The 24,885-nt window shown below is 34.1% G+C and overlaps 1 protein-coding gene across 1 annotated transcript in view; it reads right to left on the reverse strand.

Annotated features, from left to right (window-relative positions):
* The window catches only part of Tmtc3 (Transmembrane O-mannosyltransferase targeting cadherins 3), a 51,257-nt gene extending 26,372 nt beyond the window's left edge, over positions 1-24,885 (reverse strand). Inside the window, exons 1-6 of the mRNA XM_065345416.1 lie at positions 24,658-24,885; positions 23,668-24,052; positions 20,897-21,033; positions 14,474-14,555; positions 9,097-9,196; positions 4,161-4,276 (exon numbers count right to left, since the gene is read on the reverse strand). Coding sequence (XP_065201488.1) covers positions 4,161-4,276; positions 9,097-9,196; positions 14,474-14,555; positions 20,897-21,033; positions 23,668-23,874 — 642 coding nt within the window. The 5' untranslated portion in view covers positions 23,875-24,052; positions 24,658-24,885. The remainder of the gene's footprint in view (positions 1-4,160; positions 4,277-9,096; positions 9,197-14,473; positions 14,556-20,896; positions 21,034-23,667; positions 24,053-24,657) is intronic.

Consider the following 24,885-nt stretch of genomic DNA (forward strand, 5'->3'; position numbering starts at 1 on the left):
GGGAAAAAAGCTAATATTATCAACGAAATTTTGAACAGTACAAAGAGCACAAAAACAATTAAGAAAAAACTGTTTCCAGGAAAGCCATGGATTACATACTTAACAGATAAGAAGGGTAACAAATGTTATAATAGGGAAGCAATAAACCAGTTAGCAACAGAGTTTTACTCGGAACTATATGATGAAAAAGACGATAACATCCTACAAATAAACATAACTATTGAAGATGAAGAAGAGCCAGAATTCTTAACTGAGGAAATTGAGCAAGTAATTCAAAAGTTGAAAAATAATAAAGCAACCGGTCACGATCTCATTTCAAACGAACAGATAAAATTTGGGGGGAGACTTTTAGCTAAAAGACTAACAAGATATTTCAACGAAATTCTAACAACACAAGTCATACCAGAAGATTTTAAAAAATCTGATATTATTCTGATACATAAAAAGGGGGAAAAATGTGATATCAACAATTATAGACCAATAACTTTAAGCACATCTTTATCAAAAATTTTTTCAAAACTTATAGAAACTAGAGTTCATACACAATTAAACCTACAACAAACAATAGAACAAGCAGGCTTCAGGAAAAATTACTCAACAACAGACCATCTTCATACGATAAACCTACTTATACAAAAAAGCAACGAGTATAATTTCAACATACATCTGGCCTTCATAGACTTTGCCAAAGCTTTTGACTCCCTTAAGCACGATTATCTAGTAAACACTCTGCTTCAGATGGGCCTTTCAAAAATTCTAACAAAAATAATAGCAGAAATGTACTCAGGTCTAAGAACAAGAATTATCACAGATAAAACAGGGAGATATTTTGCTGTCAAAAAAGGGGTAAAACAGGGAGACCCACTCTCACCAGTATTCTTCATCAGTGCCCTGGAAAATATCTTCAGGAAACTTGAGGAGAAGTGGAAAAACAAAGGAATATTAATAGGAGGGGAAAGAATTACAAATCTAAGATTCGCAGACGATGTAACCCTGGTATCTGAGGACATAGAAGAGTTGAAACAGATGATCAGTGACCTAAATGAAGTAGGAAAAGAAGCAGGGCTTAATATTAACATGACTAAAACGAAAATTCTGACTAGAGACACTGTAACCAACATAAAAATAGGAAATGAAAAAATAGAAAAGGTAACAGAAGCAGTATACTTGGGTCAAATAATAGCTCTGGAAAACAGCACAGAAAAAGAAATAAACAGAAGAATCACATTAACATGGAAAAAGTACTGGTCTCTTAAACACATATTCAAAGGTCCATTTTCAAATTATCATAAAAGCCAAATTTTCAACTCTTGTGTCGCCCCAACCCTAATATACGGATCCCAGACTTGGGCTCTCACAAATAAATTGTCAAAAAGAATTGAGGTAACTCAAAATGCAATTGAAAGATCAATGTTGAATGTAAAACTTCGAGATAAAATTAAGATAAGAACTATCAAAATAAAATTAAAACACAATCTCAATATGCTTCATTTGATTAGGAGAAAAAAATGGAACTGGGCAGGTCACGTTGGGAGAATGAGGGATGGGAGGTGGACCCATAAAGTAACCTTTTGGTACTTGGGACACAAAATAAGAAGAGCAGGTAGGCAGAGGGCTAGATGGGAAGATGATTTCAGTAGGTTTTTGGGGCATAAACAGTTTGGCAGACTAACTTTAGTGAGGAACGAGTGGGCACGTTTGCAAGAGTCCTTCGCCCAATTTCGGGTATAGCGGAGCTGAGTAAATTGTAAACATTATTTTAAGTTAATCTGTAACATTTTATGTAAAGTCCGTTAATAAAGGTTATTTTGATTTTGATTTTTGACTCTAAATCATTGCAAGGTAGATACATACAAAGAAACTAGAAGTCTTTTTTCCAGAATTCAATGTTTCCACTTTTTCATACTTACAAGGGAGGTGCCCCATGTGACATGCATCGATTTTAATGATTCTTGCACCATTGGATAGAGGACATCGAACATAGTCTACCACAAAATTTTCAGCTGCTGAAGTTGATACTTTGATTTTTCAGAGCAATTTTTCGATTTTCACATAGCAATTGTGAAAATAGAAAAATCGCCCTGGAAGGGTCAAATATCAACTTCAGCAGCTGAAAATTTCACCGTGGGCTACTCTTATCATATGTATTGAAATGCCCAAATAATATGGGAGGTTTCGGTATGCGACCTCCGCCGACTATATTCGGCCAATTTTTCAAAATTGCTATGTGAAAATCGAAAAATTGCTCTGAAAAATCGAAATATCAACTTCAGCAGCTGAAAATTTTGTGGTAGACTATGTTCGATGTCCTCTATCCAATGGTGCAAGAATCATTTAAATCGGTGCATGTCACCTGGGGCACCTCCCTCGTTAGATTTTCCAAGATGAAATCCACCCCTGGCGCCTTCTCAAATCATCACCTTATTGTTTCGATTGTTTTTACAGCTCTGAACTCTCCTACGTAAATAGCCCTATGAAATGAGACTCTCATATTCCAAAAACGTTCCGAGAATTTATTTCAATTCACAAATCAAAACGATTCTCGAACTAGACGAATTTTTGTAGTTGAACAATTTTCTGGGTAGACCTTCCTCCTTCCAAGAGTTTTTCTTGGCGTTGTGATAAAATACTTTTCGAGATATATTTTCCTACAACGTCTACTTATCAAGCTGATAAGGGCAACACGGCATCAAAATGTTAGAGAATGAAAGACATAGTAAGTTGAAAATTTTGGGGACATTTCACCGCTCCCTCCGTCCACCTCGAGACCTTACTATGTACCACGAATATATCATTATCAAAAAAAGTAGGGCTCGAAGCGCGTTTTTGAGTTAAATTTTTCAACATTTCACTTTTTAGCCAAAATGAATCAATTAGCAATCAGGAGCGATAAGTATTAAATTCTAAAAAAAAAATCCACCAGTAATAAACTATCATCAACTAGAGGACCGTGTCGACAATAAACTAGAAACCTATTGTAATTCGTACCTACTTCATTATCCTTTTGATTAAGTTTTTATAGGAAACCAACGCCTATTGAATTTCAAACCAAACAGCTTAAATTTACATATTCTCAACTTAACTCGCTCAAACATAATTTTCACGAATCTGTCAAATAGGCTAGTTCATAAACGTAGGTAAATTTTCATCTCGTATTCGTACACGATGAACTTGAAAAGAAAAAAAATCTTTGAAAATTACCCTCGATTTGGAAACTTGGTATGCTACTTAAAGGAGAAACCACACGAATCGACATTATATACCCAGCTTTCCATATGTTTACAACCGATAAAACCGCATTTAACATCAAGTTCGGTAATTCGGCGAGGAAATTTTGCTTCTCGAAGGTAAAACCGATACAGCGAATCTAAGAACGTAACCGCGATACACGCTGATCAGATTAAACTTATTTAACTCCGCCAAATAAAGCTGCTACGTATATCGGGCATATGCTCGCGAAAATGAAATTCTCTCGCTCGCTGCGACGACGACGATGATACGACATTTTCGCGAAACACAGCAGTACGAAGAAAGAGAACATCGTAATGATGAGAAAAAAAAAGAGTAAAATACAACGTCAACTCGTTTCGTTGTTTCATTTGTCATAGCGATATTTAAATAACACCGAGACTCGCGTCCAAAAAAGTACCGACACCACCTCCCTACGAAAATTGGTTAAGTACAGAACGCTCGGCTCAGCGCGGCGCGGCGTTCTTAATGACTTCCAAAAGATGATTACATCGTTGTCGCGCTCGCTGCTGCAAAAGCGACAAAACACAATTGTTTTTAACAACAATATTTCATAAGAAACAAACTTTCAAAATGAATAGATTATGAAAAACGAGCTAAAACAAAAAACCATCCCTTCCACGATGATTCCCACTTAATGAAACCCATCTTTCCCTTCAACGCCGCGCCGTGAAAACATAATACAAAGACGTTGAGAAATTTTAACTTGAATTATTGTTGTTTAAGTTAATGAAGTAGAACGACGTTTTAAGAAAAGTAGGTAGGTAGACAGCATTTTGCACTACACCTCGTTATTATAATTAGCAGGCCTACGGCTAAAAAAAGGAGAAAAACCTATCTTTAACGAAGAAAAATACCGCTAAACCAAAGAAATTGGTGACGTAGTATAAGAGTTATGTTAACATTCTGACCTTTTGCGTTATAAAAAGCTCATATAGTACACAAACGCCAGCCACCGTAATCCCTTGCTCTTTGCACAGCATCGCCGTTGCTATGGAAATCATCGAAAGTGATAACGCTTTCCAACCTGTAACAGAGAATAACAAAATATAAAAAAAATACTCCGACTACCAGCTCCCAGCAAGATTACCGGCGACATTTTAAAATTAAAGGTATTACCATCGTGTGTAACATATGTTACAAAAAACGTATATAAATTAAAACAATATACCATATTAAAAGACTGAAAAAAAAATCACGCTTTGTTATAGGTAGTACTTATGCCTGCAACGTGATTTTTTTTTGCTGTCCCATTTTAATGGTATGTCTATGTAGGTAACCGTTTGAATCGAAACCTTTCTCTAGATTCGTTTTGGTCATTGCCACGTATTTATTTTAATTCCATTAAAATAACCAACTCTTTTATTCCTTTTGCACTTTCCCTTTATCTTTACTATACCATAACTTTTTATAAGATTAATTCAACAAACACACTTTTCATGTTCCTTTGGAACACATTTTTTTTTTGTTGCAAAAACGGAGCGATAGAGATCATTTTTTAGTTCTTGAAAAATTCAACCCCATAATATCATCCATCTCTTGATAATTGAAAAGCTTAAATTAGTTAACATTAGTTTTCCGAAAATGCCGAATCATTGACGTAGCACATCTACACACTTTTATAATGGAATTTTCTGTTGGTTAATCCAATCATGATCATTTTACAGAAATTTGCTAATGCGATTTCGAAATCTTGAATTTTGCATTTTTGAAAGCTCGTTTCAAATTTAAATTAACATTCTACAGATATCATTAACGTTTCATTCATGCATGCTTATTTTTTACCTCTTTTCTTATCTCATTATTTTCTAGAAAATTGAACTTGTATCGGTGACATTTTTTCAAGGAACTTATAATTCAAATCAACATATTTCGTTATAAATGTACATATTTTCATAATCATAACATTGCATTTCAGAAGATGCATGACACATTTTCCCCCCGAAATTATCAGCAGACTGCATGTTAAAAAAACATATGTACTTAAATAATCGAAGAAAGAGACTAATATTATAAAAAGAATTTCAACAACAGGAACATTGAAAAAAAAATTCCAAAAACAGAAAAATGAAGGAAAACACGGTTAGATTTCATTGAAATAACAATTTAAAGCATTTTCCCCAAAAAATACGCGTACTTACAAAGCATCGTAGCATCCCATTTTTTTTTAAAGGTAACTTCCGATATCTCATACGAAACAAGAGACTGGAGGCAGCTTACCCAACGCCAAATTGCAATCTTCGTTGAAAAATTCTTCAATTAAAAAAAAAAAAAGTCACGTAGACAAGTAGAAGTTTTTTACCCTCTTCCACCGCTTATTCTCGTTGCATCGTGAAACTTAGTTTAATGCGTCTTGAGATACCAATGAGCCCCCACAAATGTAGCAGTTTCGCAAGAAGTTGCGTAGAAAAGTAGACGCCGAAAGAATTGCATACTTGGTTTGCCGTAAATAACACGTCGTATTTACGGCAAACCGAATATGCAATTTTATTAACACCATCACTGATTGTCGAATCAAACCTGTTCCATACATACAAGTGAAGCCTGTTCCCATTATTTCATTTGCATTTTTTAAACGACTAGGGGCTTCGCCCCCTAGGTCGCTCCGCGACCTCAACCCCCTGCTCGCGCACTCGCTTCGCTCGTGCTGCTCGCCCTGGCCCTCGCTCCGCTCAGGCCTCTCGCCCCTTCACGGCTCGCTTTGCCCCTGCTCCTATATGCATTATGCAAATCAGTTAAAATGTGTCAATAGCAAGTTCTACTCTGGTTCTAAAGTACAAATTTTTCAAGAAAAAAATTCAAGTTTGAACAATATTTCTAGGTATTAATTTCTAAAATGAATTAACGACATTTTTTCCCTTAAAAAACTTACGTCTATATCCCAAGTATAGAAACCCTACCAGTGGTGGCGTAGCTAAGGAAGGGATGTGACTTGAGCCATTACCCCTCCCCCCCGCGAGTGAAAATTAGAAATATTGCATGCAATAATGAACCGTTTTTTCGTTTTTTGGACCCATTTTTTTCAAAAAATTTCCGCTGTCACTTCACTTGAGCAGTAACTGCACCTTCATTTCCATTAAATTTGTATATGTACATTACGAAGGGTTTTCATAAAATTACCTCTAATTTCGATTTTTCATGACTAAAAATCTGTTTTTGTCCCCCCCCCCATTGAGAAAATACTGGTTACACTATATTGAACACTTCCCTTATCTTTACTTTTGACTTTTTTACGAACAATGTTCCACTAAACATTTCAATTTGTGCTGTTAAAATAAAATTCCAACCCAAAAATGATCTCAAGTGCAGAACCTCCTCTCCTAATTATTTTAACAGACACTACATTCCAGTTTTTAAAAAATAAAAAACTACTGGGCTGCGGACCCTCGGCTCGCGCCCTCGCTTCGGTCGGACTGCTCGCCTTTTACCCCGCACCCCGCAAACAAATGAACATATTTCTTATAAAAATTCAAACGTCTAAAGGAACGTTGAAAAAAATTGGTTGAAATCAGTTCAGTAGAAAAGGCTGGCGAAATTGAAGGAACATTTTTGTTCCTTACATATACATATACAACCCTGAAATGAAACCAGTTAGTGTAGTAGCTCCGCCCACAACGATGCAACGTAACAACGCGTTCAGTTAAAATGCTATTTTTATATCGTTTTTTTGATTTTTTAGACCTTGAATTTCAAAATTTTTTTTCAAAATATACCTACTTTGATATATCTAGAGTAAAAAAGGAACAGATTAAAAAAAAAATCGCGAAAAAAGGTTCATTGGGAGAGGGAGAGGCTGGGCGTTACCCATAAAAAGCCTCGAATAAACATTTCTTTTTTGAAAAACTTCCAACCGCCGGCTGAATGAGATTGCACTTTTACAAACAAAACTATTCATTGAACATATTCTCAAAATTTAGAACGAAATTCTCGAATAAAACCGAAAGAAGCAGACAAAAAAAAAGGTTTTACAGTATGGTTTCAAGGCAACAATCAAAGGGATAAAATTGATGGAAGTAAATCGTAATTCAACGTAGCGATTTCTACATGAATTTTTCTTTCCAACAAATAAATTCTCCAAGTTGTAAAATTTTTGCTTCTCGAGTATGAAACTTCAATTATGAAAAGGTCAGAAAGACATTTTTATTAAAACATCACACGATCTCGCGAGCTGTTTAAAATTCCACCAAAGTTTTCGCTACAGCGTCGAAATAAACTGTTGAAAATTGTTTCCAATATCACAAGCGTGTATTTTTTCATTTAATTTCTTTTGTTTTTTTTCTCGTACAATTCATTGACCACTTGAATTATAAAAGTAAACGTAGGTACATATAAGAAAATATCGTCGACGTCGAATATTTTTTTTACCGTACCTACGAGCAATTCTTTATTATTGACAAAATATTATCTAAAAATGTTTTCGATCGTTATTGTAATTTTTTACTACATCAGTATACCCTTTTGTCAGTTGTTTGGTAGAAGGAGGGGGAAAACGCCGCGCCAATTTAATAAATTGATTTTTTGTAGAATCGGCGTGATATATGGGACATAATAAAGGCTTCAGACTATCTGCGTTCAATCATCGGTCATTTACATAATTGGATAAACTCAAAATTTCCGCATACTTTGCATCTAATTATTATCCCACCAAGAGGGAAAAATCACAAAAATGTCTATCAAAACCAACGTCTAAGCTTTTGTATACAAACCAAATTGAAAAAAAAAAATGATATGGCTAGATCAACATGAAATATTGTAAATAACACAAGTTGACCATTACCTCATTCCATTTTCGTCTTGTACAAAGAATCAACCAAGTATTTTATCATCTCGACGAATGAAAAAAGTTATAGGACTGGTACCTTTGCCCATGGCAAATTTTTACAAAGTAAACTACATGTGCATCCACGCGAAGAGGTGACCTTATGGATATTGCATTTCCCCTCGTTTACTTTGATTTTTCCTCATACTCTCGCAGCAGCTGCTGAATTTTCAAAATTCAATGCGTACTTTGCGATGAACTACTTATACCATGATTTATTCATATTTTTTTTTTCAAACAAGATTCGTTCCTTCAAATTCGAAGTTGGGCAGGGGCAGTAGATAAGTGATGTTGAAGTCGTGTTCAAAACATAAAAATTGACCACTACTCCCAAGACACGTAGCACATTCAAAGTATTGAAATACAGCTTTCTTAAAGTGAGTGCGAAAAAGTACCAAACAGGACAAATTGCTAGCGGTTCAAAAGTTTTAGAACATTAAATTCTTTTTAGAAAATTCCAAGAAATAAACAATACCAACAATAAAATTACACACTTCATTATCAGATCAACGAATAATAACTGTACCGCAAATGAGACGAATACCATACTTAAAAAAATTTTCTTCGACGTGGCTCGGCAGTAATTTCAAGTTTTTCAATCGATAAATTGACTTTTTAAAAGGTAAGGGCTAGAAAACCCAGTGACACTGCTTGTACCCAAAGTGAAAAATAGTTGACCCCGACGTTTGTAGATGGGGTTAGCATATATGTACGGGTAATTTAAGAAATCTCGTACGTACACTATTTCAATTGAGTTCCCAAAGCAACTATCCTGAAACGGAAGTAGCTTTTTTTTACCCAACAAAAGTTCAGCTCAACGACACAATTCGAAACCACAATCACCCCATCTTAGCACAACTTCTCCGAAAATGCGTTAACACGAACGTTTGTCGTACAGAGCAACTTTTACCAAAGAGTGAAAGAGGGTAAGGCTTCGATACGCGGCCAGTTTTAATTTGTACGGTCAAAATTAAATCCGCATCACGCCACCGTAATAACATAATAATGTAAACATATTAACTATTTACTTGTAGTTTTTTTCCTCTTCGATGCGTGACTGTAAAATAACAACGCCAACAAGAAAAACACCGAGGAAAGTGTTTCGGCACGTCCAACGACCCCGGTTACCTGAAAAACATAGGAAAAAACCCATCACTTAATCGCTCTACGGTATCGTAACTTTTAAGCTAATTAAAATTCACTCAACAAAGGTTTTAGCTTTTATAATAGTTTATTGCCGGCCCGAAAATACATATATAGAAGTTAGATAGGTAATAATACGGCGTAATCGCGTAATATATAGGTAAAGGTAATAGGTATACCATATACATACATAAGTATGTATATGTAGCAGCTACCTCTAATATGTACCTATATTATATCTACTCGTACATCAACACATACGAGTATAATGCATCTTTTTCTCATCTCGTCAAGATGAAACCGGTGGTAAATTACGAGCCATTTACGTGAAAAGCTATCGAACGTCGAATGTAGTAATTTTCACAACGTACCTACTCGTATAGGTAACGTTCAAAGTGGATTTCTAGATTCTCTTCAACAAGCGTATAGTATGTAATATGTATAACAAACGGGTAAAATTTCCCTAAAGAGAAGGCTTTCGGTACCGGAGTCAGTATTAATTTGATTCCGCGAGCTTTCATTCAAATTATAATACCACTAATGGAAGTTGGTGCTTTTAAACTTGTTGCCAAGTAAACTTAAAATTTAAATAACTCGCTACTTTATAAGCTTTTCTTGTTTACTTGTTAAAATTAAGTTACTAAATACATATTGTCAGAGATGTGTTTGTACCCAATGGGTGAATTTCAAAAACTTATACTTCTTACACACAACATTCTATTTTACTGCGTCACAAAAGTTAAAAACTTTACTAATGACACAAATTATAATGTATAAATTTACATATTTACTTTATACATTGTAATTACACAGCGTTGAGCTACGCTATAAATGACAATTATGCTAGCAACGCGAAATATTATCGTTGGATAGCACACTACATGTATTACGAGTACATGTATGGCGGCCTAACCCTTTGAAATATACGCGGATTTTTATTAATCCTGCACATATGTATTATACCTACACCTACTCCACGCACGCTACGATTTTATCAACCGTCTCGTAAAATCCCATATAAATATGAGTAATAAAACATAAACAGGTACATAGAAACAGTCCAGAAAGCTGCCAATATGCGGAAATCTCATGAGCCATGAGTCATAAAGTTCCTGACTTCGATTTACATGATACTTTGTCTTCAAGTTCGTGAAATAGGGAAGATAAAATTTTCGAGCCTTTTATTTTAAGTATGCAAAGTAATACGAAGTAGAGACCTCAATATTATGATATTTTATTATAGTTCATAGAAGGCAATTCAGAATAAATAAAAAAAAATGGCAATTTTTATGATTTATTTCTAATCTGCAGGTTTTTAAGACGTGAAAAATTGCAGTCCGTCGCGTCTTTTTTTTCCTTTAGAATTCTCTAATTTCTACAAAAAGAATCGCTACCAGAAAAGTTTTTAAACAAAAGTTGTAGATGGTAAGGTTGTGAATATTTCCAGTTACATAATTAGAAAATTTTCGATTTGGTCCTTCCATTCTTGTCTGTTTTACAAAATGTGCGAACAAATCGCATCCAAAGAGGTACGATTTTTCGTGTTTTATGTTAAAACTACGACTACGAGTGAAACTAAACCATACCCCCGGAGAATAAAAGTTGGTTAGTATTTCGAGAGAAATACTGGTATTTGAAACGCTTTATGAGTGGATTGAAAGAGGAGGGAGGTACAAATCAAATAACGATACTCGGAGGGAAAGTATCTGAAATACAACAAACCTTAAATGAAGAATCTTGTCACATTAACGAGCGACTTTAGGTATATGCCTGACATTTGTGATAATTTCAGACAAATCAAATAGAACTCATTGAAGAAGGGATTCGTATGATCAATTTGAGTTAGCACATTTCATTATAAAAAATTTCCACCAGTCAACATTATCAGGCAAATTTTTGTAAAATAGAACATAATTTTCGAAAACTTGCTGGAGGCAATTTCAATAAAGTTTATTCACTAAATAAATCTCCGAAATCGCATGCAGGACTCTTCCAATATCTTTTCAAAAAAGTTCTTTTAATAGGGAAAGGGAAAGAGAAGGATTGATTGAACATTTTCTGTTGAAAAATATTAGGTAGAAATCCTTTACAAGTTCTACTTCAGAATTTTTCTCCAAAACAAAGACCCAGAGACATACCGAAATATGGGCCGTTTTTCAGGAGAAGGGAAGCATCCTCCTCAGTTTTAGACAACTTTTTATTAGAAAAACTGAACATTCTGAAAATAATTCAAAACATCATATCACTTTGAAAGTACATATACGTTTTAACCGCAACAATCACATAATTCAGTCAAAACGAGATGATCTCATTAAAAATTTCAAACCGTCGAATGCTGATAAATTTTTCACTCGCATATGAATAAAACATAAGTAAAACGTTTGTGTACTTATCATAAATAACAAATGACTCCGTTTAAAGCCATAATGTAACATATTGGACTTGCATTAAAAATTATTCTTTCCATTACAACGAAAAAGAAAACAAAAAGATTATAAATAATAAAAAGCTTGACCACTACTTTAGAGTTTAAATTTTCATACCTTACGTAAACTGCTAGAAAGTAAGTAATAATATTGATCAAAAGCAGTTACCAATAAAGTTGCTTGTTCACCAATGAGAACGTCGATACGTTAAAATGGTCTCTATTCGAAGCTTCTGGTTTGTAACTACGCTATTTAAACCATATAATTTCCGTTTACATTGCTCGGTTATACCACAACACCGTAATTTATCCGCATTGAGGGGGAAAAATTATCGAACTTGGAACAATAATTTATAATAGACAAATAGTGTGCTAAGTGAATGAGTATACTGACATGCTACGTCAAAGAAAATACATAAACAAAACCGCTTGTTAAAAAGAATATTCCGTGAATATTTTATACAAAAAATAATGCAACGCGACGTCTTCTTTATTATTTTACCCATCAAAATTAATATTTGACGGTTTAAAGTAGATATACAACAATAATTAGATACTTTCTTTAATAGCACTTAATAAAATTAAAGGTCACACTGATGAGAACAATTTTTCAAGAGGGAAAAATCGTGCTACTCTCGGAAAGTTCCACAATTCGTATTATTTTGGTGCAGAAAACCCCTTTGGAAAAGGTTTGCTTGTAAATTAAGCAATTTATGCATTGAAAAGAACGCTGTTTTTTTTTGATACAGTGATTTTGAGAGCACAGTGTTTCTTCAGAAATAATCAAAGACCTACATAGAGCAGGGTGTTTCAGAATAAACAGACGAATACACCATTGCAAAAAACTTGCGTAAAAAAAAGATATCGCAACGGTAGCAGTCTCTAAAGGTAGCTACCTAATGAGATCAGTTTTACTCTCCTATGGTTGGTTTTTACTAGGTATGGGATACTGGAAGAAAGAACAGGATGTGTTTGCGATTGAGGCATATTTTTGCAACAGTCGATTTTCGACTCGCTCAAAACATGCTAAAAAAGATTTAAGGATGAAAAAATCGACCTTAATGACCAAAATAGTCACTACTGGACTTCCATTGGTGATAATCCTCAGGTTACGGCGAAGACCAGCCGGAAGCCCAAAATGGCTATGAAAAAGACTCAATTTTTTTTGGTTTCCTTCTTAACAATTTATTGCTTTACACACCCAAAAGTCGGAGGAACGAAAAGCTCTTGTTGAAAAAAAATGTTCACCAAGACATCTAAATTTATCGTGCTCTTCCCTCGTAAAAAAACTCAAAATATTTATTTGAATTTGAAAGAAAAACCATGTATGTATAATAGTAGATACCTACAACAAAGTAGGCACCCGAAATGGCAAAAAATTTCGAGTCCATACAAAATAGATCGAAAGAGTATGAAAAAGTAGGTACCATTCCAGTCAGAATAGCATGCGCCAAAGTTCTTTCTTTGAGCATTGGGCTGGAGGAATTTTTAAAAATCACACTCGGGCAAAAGGTAACAAAAACTAAAATTTTATTGATTGAGCAATGAAATCTGAAATTTCCTCCCTCTAAAAATGAATAGACATTACAAACCCCACGAATCTTAGCTATTTGTTGAAAAGCTGGGTGTGAACTAAACTTTCAACTTCACAGATTGATTAGAGGTGGTGTTGTTCTATAGAAGTTCCAGCGATATTTTCAAAATTTTTGTTTAAAAAAAAATACCCCGAAGTCTCTCCAAATGAACTTTTGCACTTATAAATGCGTTGGGGTTGGTTCGAACTCGATTGAAATTTTATCAAAAAAAAAAAAGTACTTGAGAAGGGGGTTACTTCATACTTGAGTACGGAAAAATTAAGATTTTCGCCACATTTTTCGAAAAGTCAATCCGTGTCAAATTTTAAAAGAAGTAAAAAATCGACTTATCCCAGCAGACATTTACTCATCGAGCACCCTACATTCAACCATATTGGGCTCAACGCTGCTTAAAATTAAATCGAGGAATTCTCTATAATTGTTAATTGACGCCATTTAGCAGCACCTTCGTAGAATGAGTTTATCTCGCACAAGGACAGTTTTACGACCACCGTACGAAATTACTCAACGTAACCTATCCACAAAAGACCATCGCATCGTAACATTCCTATTCATGGAGGGTAGCTAAGTATAGAGTTTAATTTGAAAACTGCAAAAAAACAACGCTACTGTGTGTAAAGAAGTGCACCTATCAAGACTATTTGCCAGAAGTACGAGTACCTACTCTAAACAATCATCGATAAAACGTTTTCCAACAAGATGTTGAGACCCTGCAATTAGAAACAGAAGTTCCGAACGTAGTAAATTCCCTCATTCGGAAGTAATAGGGAAAGGTACTTGAGGGCAAAACGCGCTTACACACACGTAAAACGATAAATGTAGTAAAATATTGAGGAAGAGCGTCGTAATAATCCCGATGGGAGTTCAATGTCACGCACAATATAAAATAGTTTTTTGAGCTAGGGCTAGAGGGTCACTATATTGAACACTTTGAAACACCTTTTATCGTATGTTAAACGGCCGGTAAAATGTTTCGTAATGCTTTTTGTCCACATTTGAGTTTTAAACACACTTAACAACCAATTACGCTCGTGTTTTCCAATTAATATTTACAAATGAAACATCGGCGTTCGTTTGTTTTTATCGCATTTTTTTCCCTTTACCGTTTACGTATAGGTACCAGTGGCAGGAAAAAAAAGAGACTAATGTTAACGTATCGCGAGTTATGCCACACAAAGGGTAAAATAAATAGGCGTTAACGTATAGAAAATGCCTTTTAATAAGATAAAAATCATATCTTACCGCTTCAGTGTGCACTGGATGGACAGAGAATAATAATGCGGCGACGAAACTAGACGCTTCTGATAGGAACATCAGACACATCCTGAAAATAAAAATCAACCATTTTACGTCTTGAATATAAAACATTTTTACGATAAAAGTATCATTACTCGTTCGCTACGTTCTTTAACGTCATTTCCCTAAATTTAACGCGCGAGTTTTCGCGCTCTCGAATATATTGAAAAAGACGACCGTCGTCGTCGTAGCGCATGGCTAGGCCATAAGGATAGGAGAGGATAAACCACTCAAGCCGAAGCCATCCTACCACATAAGTGAACTGTAACAAGTGAACAGATCATAAATTGCGTCCAGTTTCCGGGCCAGCTCTAAAGGATCACCATATCGCGATAAGGTTGAATTTTCGAACCATAAAGCGTTTCAGTTTCACAACGCACCGTATAAAAGAACACTCTGGCATCGTACTACTAACGTAATTTTTAAACCGCACATCTCCAACGTTGCATCGCCAAAATACTCGGTCACCCAATATTTTCTCGATGAAAAAGTCGTCCGAGTAATACCCTCGAGTAGCAATTCTTTTTTTCTTCTTTTTTGTCCAAAACAAAAAAAAAAGAGAGAGCTTTAGCTGGGATATACTTACCGCACTAAATGTCTTGTTTTATTCTATCATGCGCAAACATACGCTATAAACGTTTCCACTTTATGCTCGAATTAATTTTTTAATCTTTGAAGAATAACAAAGTTTCATTTAATCGGGCATTCATTTCGTAGAACGAGCAAATTCTAACCTTTTTTTACACCCTTTTGCGGGCTTTCTTCCGCTTATATGATACGCGTAATGCCCGAATCGATTTCAAACTACATAAAAATCAACCAACTTGCTCGCCTCAGGCTGGTAATTTTGTTAAAATCTCAATTTACAATTTTCAAACGAAAACACTTCGCGATAAATCTTTTGAAATTTAATTTCGCCTTATACGCGCCTGCTTTCATCCGGTACCATTTTCGTTGTAAAATAACATAACGTTCGTATAATAGTCAATTTTCAAAAGCGAATTGTCAAGCTACGAGTATATATCCTCTAAAGAAAAAGCTCGTTCATTTCTTGCAGGTGGATATTATAAAAGTATACACGAGTAGGTATATTTTTTTTTCAGAATTATCCTAATTTTGAAATTGAAAGGGCAATGGATGGAAGTTCACTAATTTATAGCATAGCAAAGGTTGCTGCATACAATGCCTCATCTTGAAACGCTAAAAAGCCAGACGTAAGACGTACCTAATTGAGAAGTTTAAAAAAAGTTATAAGAGATATTAAAAAAATTTTTAATAACGAATTTCGCTACCCTCCATAAAAAATCAACTCGTGGAAAAATTATTAAATAAAACCTTGAAAGCGACATTTTTCTGATCAACTGTTCATGAAATTGAAATTTTTCAGTCAGGTAGGTACATAAATCCTAAGCATACGACCCTCATGGAATTCGGAGCCAGTGATTAATTTCTCCTTCGCTGTCCCTCTCTAAGGCCCCAGCTGTAAGGGCATTACTCATCTAAGTATGTACTATTTCACTTAAGTGATTGACTGCAATGAAAAGTCATCCCAAAAATTTTTTAAAGATATTTTCGGCGATCAAATTAGAAGATCAAGGCTCGATGAAAAGAATTAAGAAATTTCAAGCAAGTTTTTTTATTATTATTATTATAGGAATAAATACATTGAAAACGTCTCAACTTCGTATGGGCAGTACCTAACCAATCTACTCAGCGTTGAATGCATGTCATCAGAATAATGAATCGCGATTCTTGATCTGCAATGGATTTTTCTCCACGATTCGTATTTTTTCATGTGCGTTTCATGAAAACATGGCGAGGGAGAGAAGAAAGGGCAATAAAAGCAAAAAAATTTTGAATGTGTAATTTTATTCGTACATATAATCAATCAATTTCGAAATCACTTCCATTCTTAAAATTTCGTTTTCTAGTTTGTCTCCTTTTCTTCGAGATTTATTATTATCCTGATAGGTGGGGGATTTTGAATACGTCACTTTACTCAGCTGGCCGAGTACTTCCTACAGAGTATTATTTTTAAATTTGTTTCAGTTTTGGCAAAGAGGCTTCGCGCTGTATAATTATCATGACTGGGTAGGGAAAAAGGGCAGGATAGGACGTTATAATGCGTCATTTTACTCTTCTATTCAAGCGCTTTCAATATCATGAACATTTTTTTTTTTTTTTGTAAAAAACCCACTTTATGTTGCTTAATGCTATGAGGACCTCATATCAAAACATAAAAAAATGTGAACCGTACTCTCAAAATAATAATCAATTGCAATCCGTCACGAAAATACTTCCAGTGAGTGGAAGGATGCTTACACCATCATAAACTTTTCACCATCGACACAACAAAGCAGTAGAAATCCTAGTGAAATCTCTTGGCAATTTTGTAGTAGAATACCTAAGTTACACCTGAATCCCTTTGGATGCGGATTAATGGAAATGGGACTCGTTCGGAGCAGTTCGATTTGACAAATACTTAAACCAATGCCCACTCAACTTTTACACGTCATCTGTAAGCATCTTTGGCCAGTGAAAATTTCAATCCGGGTATGATAAGCATAATTTTTACAAAGTCAAATTGAAGACTTGACGAACTAACAGAATTCTTAAGCCGTATATATATGTATAAGGTACAATAAACTGAAATGAAGACAATTAGACAGATGGGGAGAGAAAAGGAAAAACATTGTATATTTTTTTAATGATTTTCTCCTGTTCTTGTCTTCTTATACCATACATGAAAAAAACAAGTAAAACAGTTGAAATTTTACCGGCCACCCTACCATTGTAAATCTGCCATCGGAAAAATCGCTATCGTATGTATTCCTTCAGTGATATGCCAAAGCCACTGGCGATATTAAAGCAATAACCGTAGTATCTGAATGTATATCTAAGATTACCCTCGATACTTTTATGCCTGGAGCATTTCACGAACGGCAAAGCTGAAATTTGTGTGATGACTAAAAAAAAAAACTTGCTGCGCTATCTTCGAATAGAACGGTTTTCTTTTCAATTAGAAAATTAACTGAAAGTTGGAGTTTGAAAAAAATGGAACGAATTTAGCTATTGCCCAGTTTTACTGCGTTTTCCGTGTTCCTTCCACCTATTTTTCTCATAATTCTAGGTTAAAGTGAATTCTTTGGAAGATAATTTATTCAAATTCGTCGTAGTGATTCTTTTTTGCCTCGTGTTTGTAGATACGTATATATGTACTATGTATTTCTATTTTCGTGGTAAAATCGAGGTACACCAGATAAAATTATTTTCTTGAAGTTGTGGTAATTCTTAAATTTTATGCTTCGCAGACACATACCATTGAACGTGATATATTACGCGTCATCGTATATAAAAAGTTTACATATAAATATATTGTTTTAAAACTTGTAAGTTTCACATTGCTTTTTTGGTAGCTTATTTGTTTTCAATTTTTACGAATGGGAATATGTAACGAATTCCGAATGAGATATGCAATTCTGAGTTTTTTGTTTTTGTTTAATATTTTCTACAATTGTGCTGGTTTGTTTCCGGTTTTACTATTCGGAATTTATTTGTTTATTGTATCGATTGCTGGCAGGAAAACAATATCAATTGCCAGGGACCGTTTTCGATGAAACGTACAGATAGTTTGAAAGTATACACAGCGAAAGGTCTTGATCAAAATTTCAGCTGGTGTGGTTGGAAGTTCATTGAGTTTACGAGTTTATTCTTCACATGTACATATTTGATTCCTTCACAAGGGAGGGATCCCAACTGGCATAAAAAGTTTTAAACTAGAAAAAAATCGAGAGATTTTGACCAAATTTCACGAAAAATTTCATTGAATAAGTAAGTAGGTACCTAATACAAGTACCTACGTACTTAATACTATCTACTTTTTACAAGAAAAACATCGATTTACGAACATTCCATCTATAGCACCGTGGCCGGTTTTGAGAAAGCTCATAAAAATCACTCTGATATTACCCTAATGTCACACCACCATCTAGTAGAAACTCAAAATCCCAAACAACTTTTGTCTTACCATTCAAACCATACATTGGTGGGTAAAATTAAATAACGAATCGTCACTTTTTCCCGGTTGTTTGCATACCGTGTTAACGCAGGAACATGAAATAAGAAGCAAAAAAAAAAAACACCAGCGCAAAATCCATATTCATTATTCCTTCTTTATTTGAATTTTTCTCTTCTCGTTAAAGCGATTTTTTTTCTCGTGTAAATTTGCAAGATTATTCTCAAAGCGAGCGAACAAATTGGATAACGTTTCGTTCAACGTTGGGAAATTTTTTTCAACGCGATAATACGGTTACCATCAAATGACATACGAGCCTTTTCTCCTTTGCCGTAGTAAAAATGCTTTCTTCGACGGATTTTCTCCCTTTACGTAGAAAATTGCTTATCGCGTATACCGAATCTATTAAAGGATAGAAGTATCAAACACCAGCGTACTGATTAAACGATCATTTATAGTCCTCGGCACCCTCAAATATTACCTAGTAATTTACTCGTAATTTACATATCATAACGAAGTACCTAAGTACTACCTACCACAAAATCGATTTGCTAAGATTGCGGTATTTTTGGCGCATCTAACGTCTAATAGATTATAAATGGGTTACTTTGGGTGTTATTAAAAAAGGAGGAAAGTTATGGAAAATAAAACTGACTAATCGTTTGAGAGAAAAAAAAACTTCCTACCCCTTCGTTTCTTTTCATTTCGACGTTATTCAAAAATACCTATCAATCTTTTACGAACGTATTAAACGGCGTATATATAAATGAATTCGGTGTTCGCTTTACCCTCTTTTTTATTTTCCGATGATGGAAAAAGAGAAACACATCGTCAAATTTTCAAAGACAAAAATAAACTTCAAGGGCGAAAAAGATATTTGGAATTTTCGACTGCGAGAAAATTTCAAAGAACAACATTATTCGGCGCGAAAAACACCCCGATCATTTTACAAAATCGCTATAGAATGTGAAAAAATGTCAAAATGACATTTGAAACGATAAAAACGCCTCTTTCTAGACGTAAAAATAACATCAAAAACTCGAATCGATTCGTATCTCCAATTTAAGCACGAAATTTCAAAATACAATCGGAAAATATATTTTTAATAAGATTTACAAATATTTTAATGGCGTCATTTTTTCCCTTTTCTAGCTTCGTAAAGCTTCAAAACGAGACAAACTTTTGAAATAAAATTTTATACAGATTCACGCTATTTCGAAACGATTTTCAAAAGCACTGTATACGTACCTATATACATATAGCCTACCACTCGTAGTTTATCGAATACCAACACGAATTCGTAAAAGATATGACGTCCTACATAGGCTCGAGCCTATATACGCACAGTTTCATCCCAAACAACAACGCAACAACGTCAAATAACGTCAGGTTATTTGATTTTCACTTTGAAGTGTATTCCGAGCCATGGCAAACAATCGGTTAATTTAAACTGCGCTTTTGATTTGTAACGTTTGCGATTATCGCGAATGATTGATAAAATAATTTTTTAATTGCATCTCGCCCAATTTTCAAAAGCTTTCGCAAGCCACGTTTCACTTCTTTGTGTGCGTTGAATTTTTTTCGCTCGTAAATTTGTGACGATACAATACATCTGCTCGTTTGAATCTCTATAGTCTATACCCATAGGCAGGAGCGCTATTTGCCAAGAAATTTGCGCGGTAACGCGAAATGGTACCGAAAGAGCAGCTCGTTAATTTTCATAGGTCGTACCGGCTACGTCGGGTTAGAGGATAAAAAAAAAGAAATCCGACCCCACAGTTGTAATCTTTATTAAAGGAATTCCGTACCCGGTATATCAACAAGCCAAAAGTTAACAAGTTGAATTTTTCTACTGGGAACTATGTATTAATGATAGCAATTAACCTTTCCAAACAAATGTTTACATTGTACGAGAAAAAAGTCGCAATAAAATTGGACGATAAAATTTTATTACGAAATAATACAACTTCGACGTTCGCCTTTACAATTTGTACCGGTCCGAAAGTGTAATAAAGCATTTACAGAGCAACCATCGCAGTGAAGTAACTTTAGCCATTTAATACCGCAACAAGCTTAGTATTAATTATAACACTTTAAGCCGGAAGTGAAAAGAGATGGTGTGGTAATTACGCACCCGGCACATTTTCACTATGACTAAACCCTTTCTCTAGTTTTACTTTTTCCAACACCCTATACAGTCCTACACGAAGTAAGATTATACTTTAATCAATCGTATCGCTGGGCTTTTTGTTCGACCGAAAAGTTCAACGACCTTTACCATTTATGATTAATGATTCATATACATTTACAATATAAACCGTTTAGAAATATGGTCTGCAACGTATTTTACTTACTTGAAAAATAACAACGAGACTATAGCGTGAAGGAAAATATTCACCATGTGGTAACCTCTCGGGTCGAGTTGGTGGAAATAGTAATTCCATCGAAATGTTAGCACACAAAGCGGTCTGTACGATTTGTGACTCTGTTCCTGAAAATAAACGCATCTAAAATTAATATCAGTTTTATAAAATCGTCATTAAGACTACCAGTTAAGAATAAAAATTATCGATCGTTTACTCAAAGTACGGTAAATTACGAAAGTGAAGTCAACAAGTTGCACAAGGAAAAGGCTTTTTTTTTTACATGTTCAACTAGAATGTCTCGATGTTTCGAGAGAATCGCCAAAGCCATCTTGATTTTCTTATCTCTTCACAAAAATATGTCGGTGAGAATTAAGTATTTTTTTTTTTTTTAATACCTACACACAGTGTTAATTGAAAATTGAAGGAGTAATTCAGTTTAAATTCATCAGTAGTTAGTTTTAGATACAAATTTTAGAGACGAATACTTTCTTTTCTTTTTTAAAAATTACTAGGTACCTTCCTTTAAAACTAGCGAAGCTGTAAGCAATCAAATTTCAAAGGAGAAATGAAAAAAACTAATAAATTCGAGTGCAAACAATATACGATTCATTTTTAACAATTTATTCAAATACCAGGAAGAGTTAAATATCCGAATCTTGTCACTTTTATCTCAATGGAAAATATCACGACCCTCCCAACTAAGATCTCATCATCTGAAAAATTACCCGGCCCTAACGATATTTTGGGATTTGGCTGATTCAGGGAAACGCTACTTCCGGATGTTCTCCGACATATTTCTGGAGTTACATAAGGTAGATATTCATTAAAAAAAATAATATTTGAACGGTTTGATCAGTTTCAGAAATAGGCGATTTTTCGTTCAAAATTCACTCATGATCATAGTACATCCACTTTTACAAAACGAAGAAAGTAAATTCAAGATATATCACGAATAATGTCCAAAGAATCTCCCTTCCCCAGAAGAGAAATTATGGTATTCCACCATAGGAAAATTTTACACCCTACAATTTCATTTTTTTCTATATTTTCCCTGGTGTTAAATGTTCTTCCAATACCGATGTTTTTAAAACGAAAAAGTTGTAAACAATTTTGAACTTTTAAATCGCAAAAAATTAGTTTTGAGGAAAAATTAGTAGTCCTACAAAAAAATGAAAAGAAACAAAATTGTACAGCTTAAAGGTACCCTTATGTAGAGAATGAATAACGTAGTTTTTTTTCTGGACGACTGTGTTTTTGAGACTACTCGTATGTCGTATCAACAAGTAAAAATCAGAAATGAGTTCAACTTCATTGAACGAATTTTTATTGGATCGGAACGTAGCATGTGGACCACATTAGAATTCAAATTTCAAAAAATTTCATTCACCTAAAATTTTGGTGAAGAATAAGTAATGTATTGAGTGCCCAAATGATGAAATGGTTGGTACATTATAAAAATTAGAAAACTAGATGCAAACATTCGTACTTCAGTTCTCAATACCGACACCGTTCCTAGTGAAAGGATGCAAATTACTATAATTATAATTTTAATCAAAACAGAATGGATTTTCTCAATAATCTAGAGAGAGATCGTACAATTGACATTTTTTCGAATTTCTGTTAGCATTTATACCATATACCTAGTTTGATTTTTGGAAACGAATTTGAAGCTGATTTCTCAAGTTTTTTATGACATTCATAAGAATTTTTCGGTGACTCAACTGACTTTCCACCTCATTTGAAGAAAAAATTTCAATGTCTAGATAATTATAGTCTACAACAATAATCTATTCTATTAAGATACAACGAAAGAAAAATGCAATTACATATGTGTATACTTTCTCAACATTTTATGAAAATCACCTCAATTTCATTTACTTAATCACTTAATATTGTATCGTGAGAGTTACAACTCCGTACTTTTCTACATCATGTTTTTAGTTTTATTTTCATCAAGTGACTGAAATTTTGAACCTGACAATTACAATATATGTTTCCAGAAAATAAAAACTTTCTTAGAGCAAACAATTTTTTTGTGAATTGCAATCGTCATCGTTAAAAAGCAGAAAACAAGTTGAAAATTGAAAAGAAAAAATGAATTTAATGCGAAAAAACCACGAAATATTAGAAACACCGAATGTACAAATAAAGAATTAACAGAAAACATCCCTATTGTGCGAGTATTTCGAGATGAAAAAAAAAAAGAACACGTAGGTATTCTGCAGGTAGGTAAAAGTGAAAATATAATTTCGTACGCAGACTTTTATTCTAAATTAATGCTAAAATAGAGAAAGTGTCGGTTAGAAAATTCAACGCCGGCAGTGTCATAATGCGCTGGTGCAATAAAACTCTCGCTAGTGGGGGTTGTTAGGAAGCAAACAGTTCGCAATCATTTTTTACAAAATGTTTCGACTTGATTATATGGATGCGTGCTAACGCTGGAAACGACGTACGATCACAATCGCAAAATATTTTACGATAACGAGTTGTAATTTTGGAAAAAAAATTTCACGTGATGTTTTATAATTAAGAATGAACTCGAGCAAATTTTAACATAAATCTCACGTTACTGCGCTCTTATCAAGTAAATTTGGCAGCTTGGTAAGGAAAGTGTAAATTAAAAATGATGAAATATCGGTGTTATAAAATACAACACTGCACGAAATTAAATTTAATATTCTACTTTATAATATTACCTATAATACTCGAAGTTGTACTTATTTGAGAAAAAAATGAATAATTTTCAAACATTTGCTTACTTTGTACATGGGAGTTCCCCAGAAATCGTTGAAGAATATATTCGAAATTGGAGTATGAGGTCGCAGATCTCGATTTTCTTTGATCGCACTGATATCATCGAATACAAAATCGCAATTGCAACTGTTATAGTAACAGATAATGCAAGATGCTACAACTATAGCTGATAAAATACTTCTTGGGAATGTTCTAGCCGAAGTCGACGACATTTTTGTACTCTTCACAGCATCGTTTCACAAGATATAAACACGAATTCTAAGTCATGTGTTGTTTGTTTTACAACTGATTACTGTCTTTATCATCGTATTTCTTCGGTGCGAGAAATATACCTTAATGCGATTCGGTATTCATAATGTACCGAAGTTTTCACAAAAACACAATCATAAGCTAAAATCAAAACGAAATAGTAAAAACACCACATTAGAAGCTAGCACGCGAACAGAAAACTTAGTACTAAGAAATACAAGAGGTACAAGAGAGCGTATGCCAATTGAAAAAACGACGGCGATTTCTTACATTATTATTTAAAACTATATTAATCGTTGGTAAAAATTATACAGAATCATTCCATTCGAAGTCTGAATAATCGACTTCGGTTACTCGGAAGTATCACGTTTGAAAGGCTTGACGTTGACTGACTGATATTGTCGAGGTATGAAGTTTGAATTTTTCATTCATAAGAAGCATACGTATATCAGATTATTATTCAAAAAATACAGTGAAATTATCATCGAAATAGTACCACTAAAACGATAGAAATAATATATTATGGAATGAAATGTACGTATCAGTGAAGTACTGATAACGAGTAACAGACACCGGAAATCTTTCAGTCTACCTTCTGGTCATGATGGATAATCTATTCTCTGTATAATTTTTACACAACTTCTGTAATAACCGGCTAAAAAAAGCAAAAATATTGCAAAAATCGTGAAACAAAACATAAAAAACATAGAAATATTTGTTATCAATAAACACATGAAGTTTTATACCGAGGAAGATGCATTTTGTTCGGCTCCACGAAATGACCGAACATTATAATAGAATAAACTCATTATTAACGAGTTTCACGAAAGATATTATTCGTATTTGACAATACAACAAAAATTATTTAAAATAGTTTCAATAAGGAAATAATATTATATCGCACTATAAAATTTACTGTTTATAAGCACAGATAACAACCAAACAACAACATTTCAACCGATACACTGTTTATC

Source organism: Planococcus citri, chromosome 1, assembly GCF_950023065.1.
Source record: "Planococcus citri chromosome 1, ihPlaCitr1.1, whole genome shotgun sequence".
NCBI classification, from domain to species: domain Eukaryota; kingdom Metazoa; phylum Arthropoda; class Insecta; order Hemiptera; family Pseudococcidae; genus Planococcus; species Planococcus citri.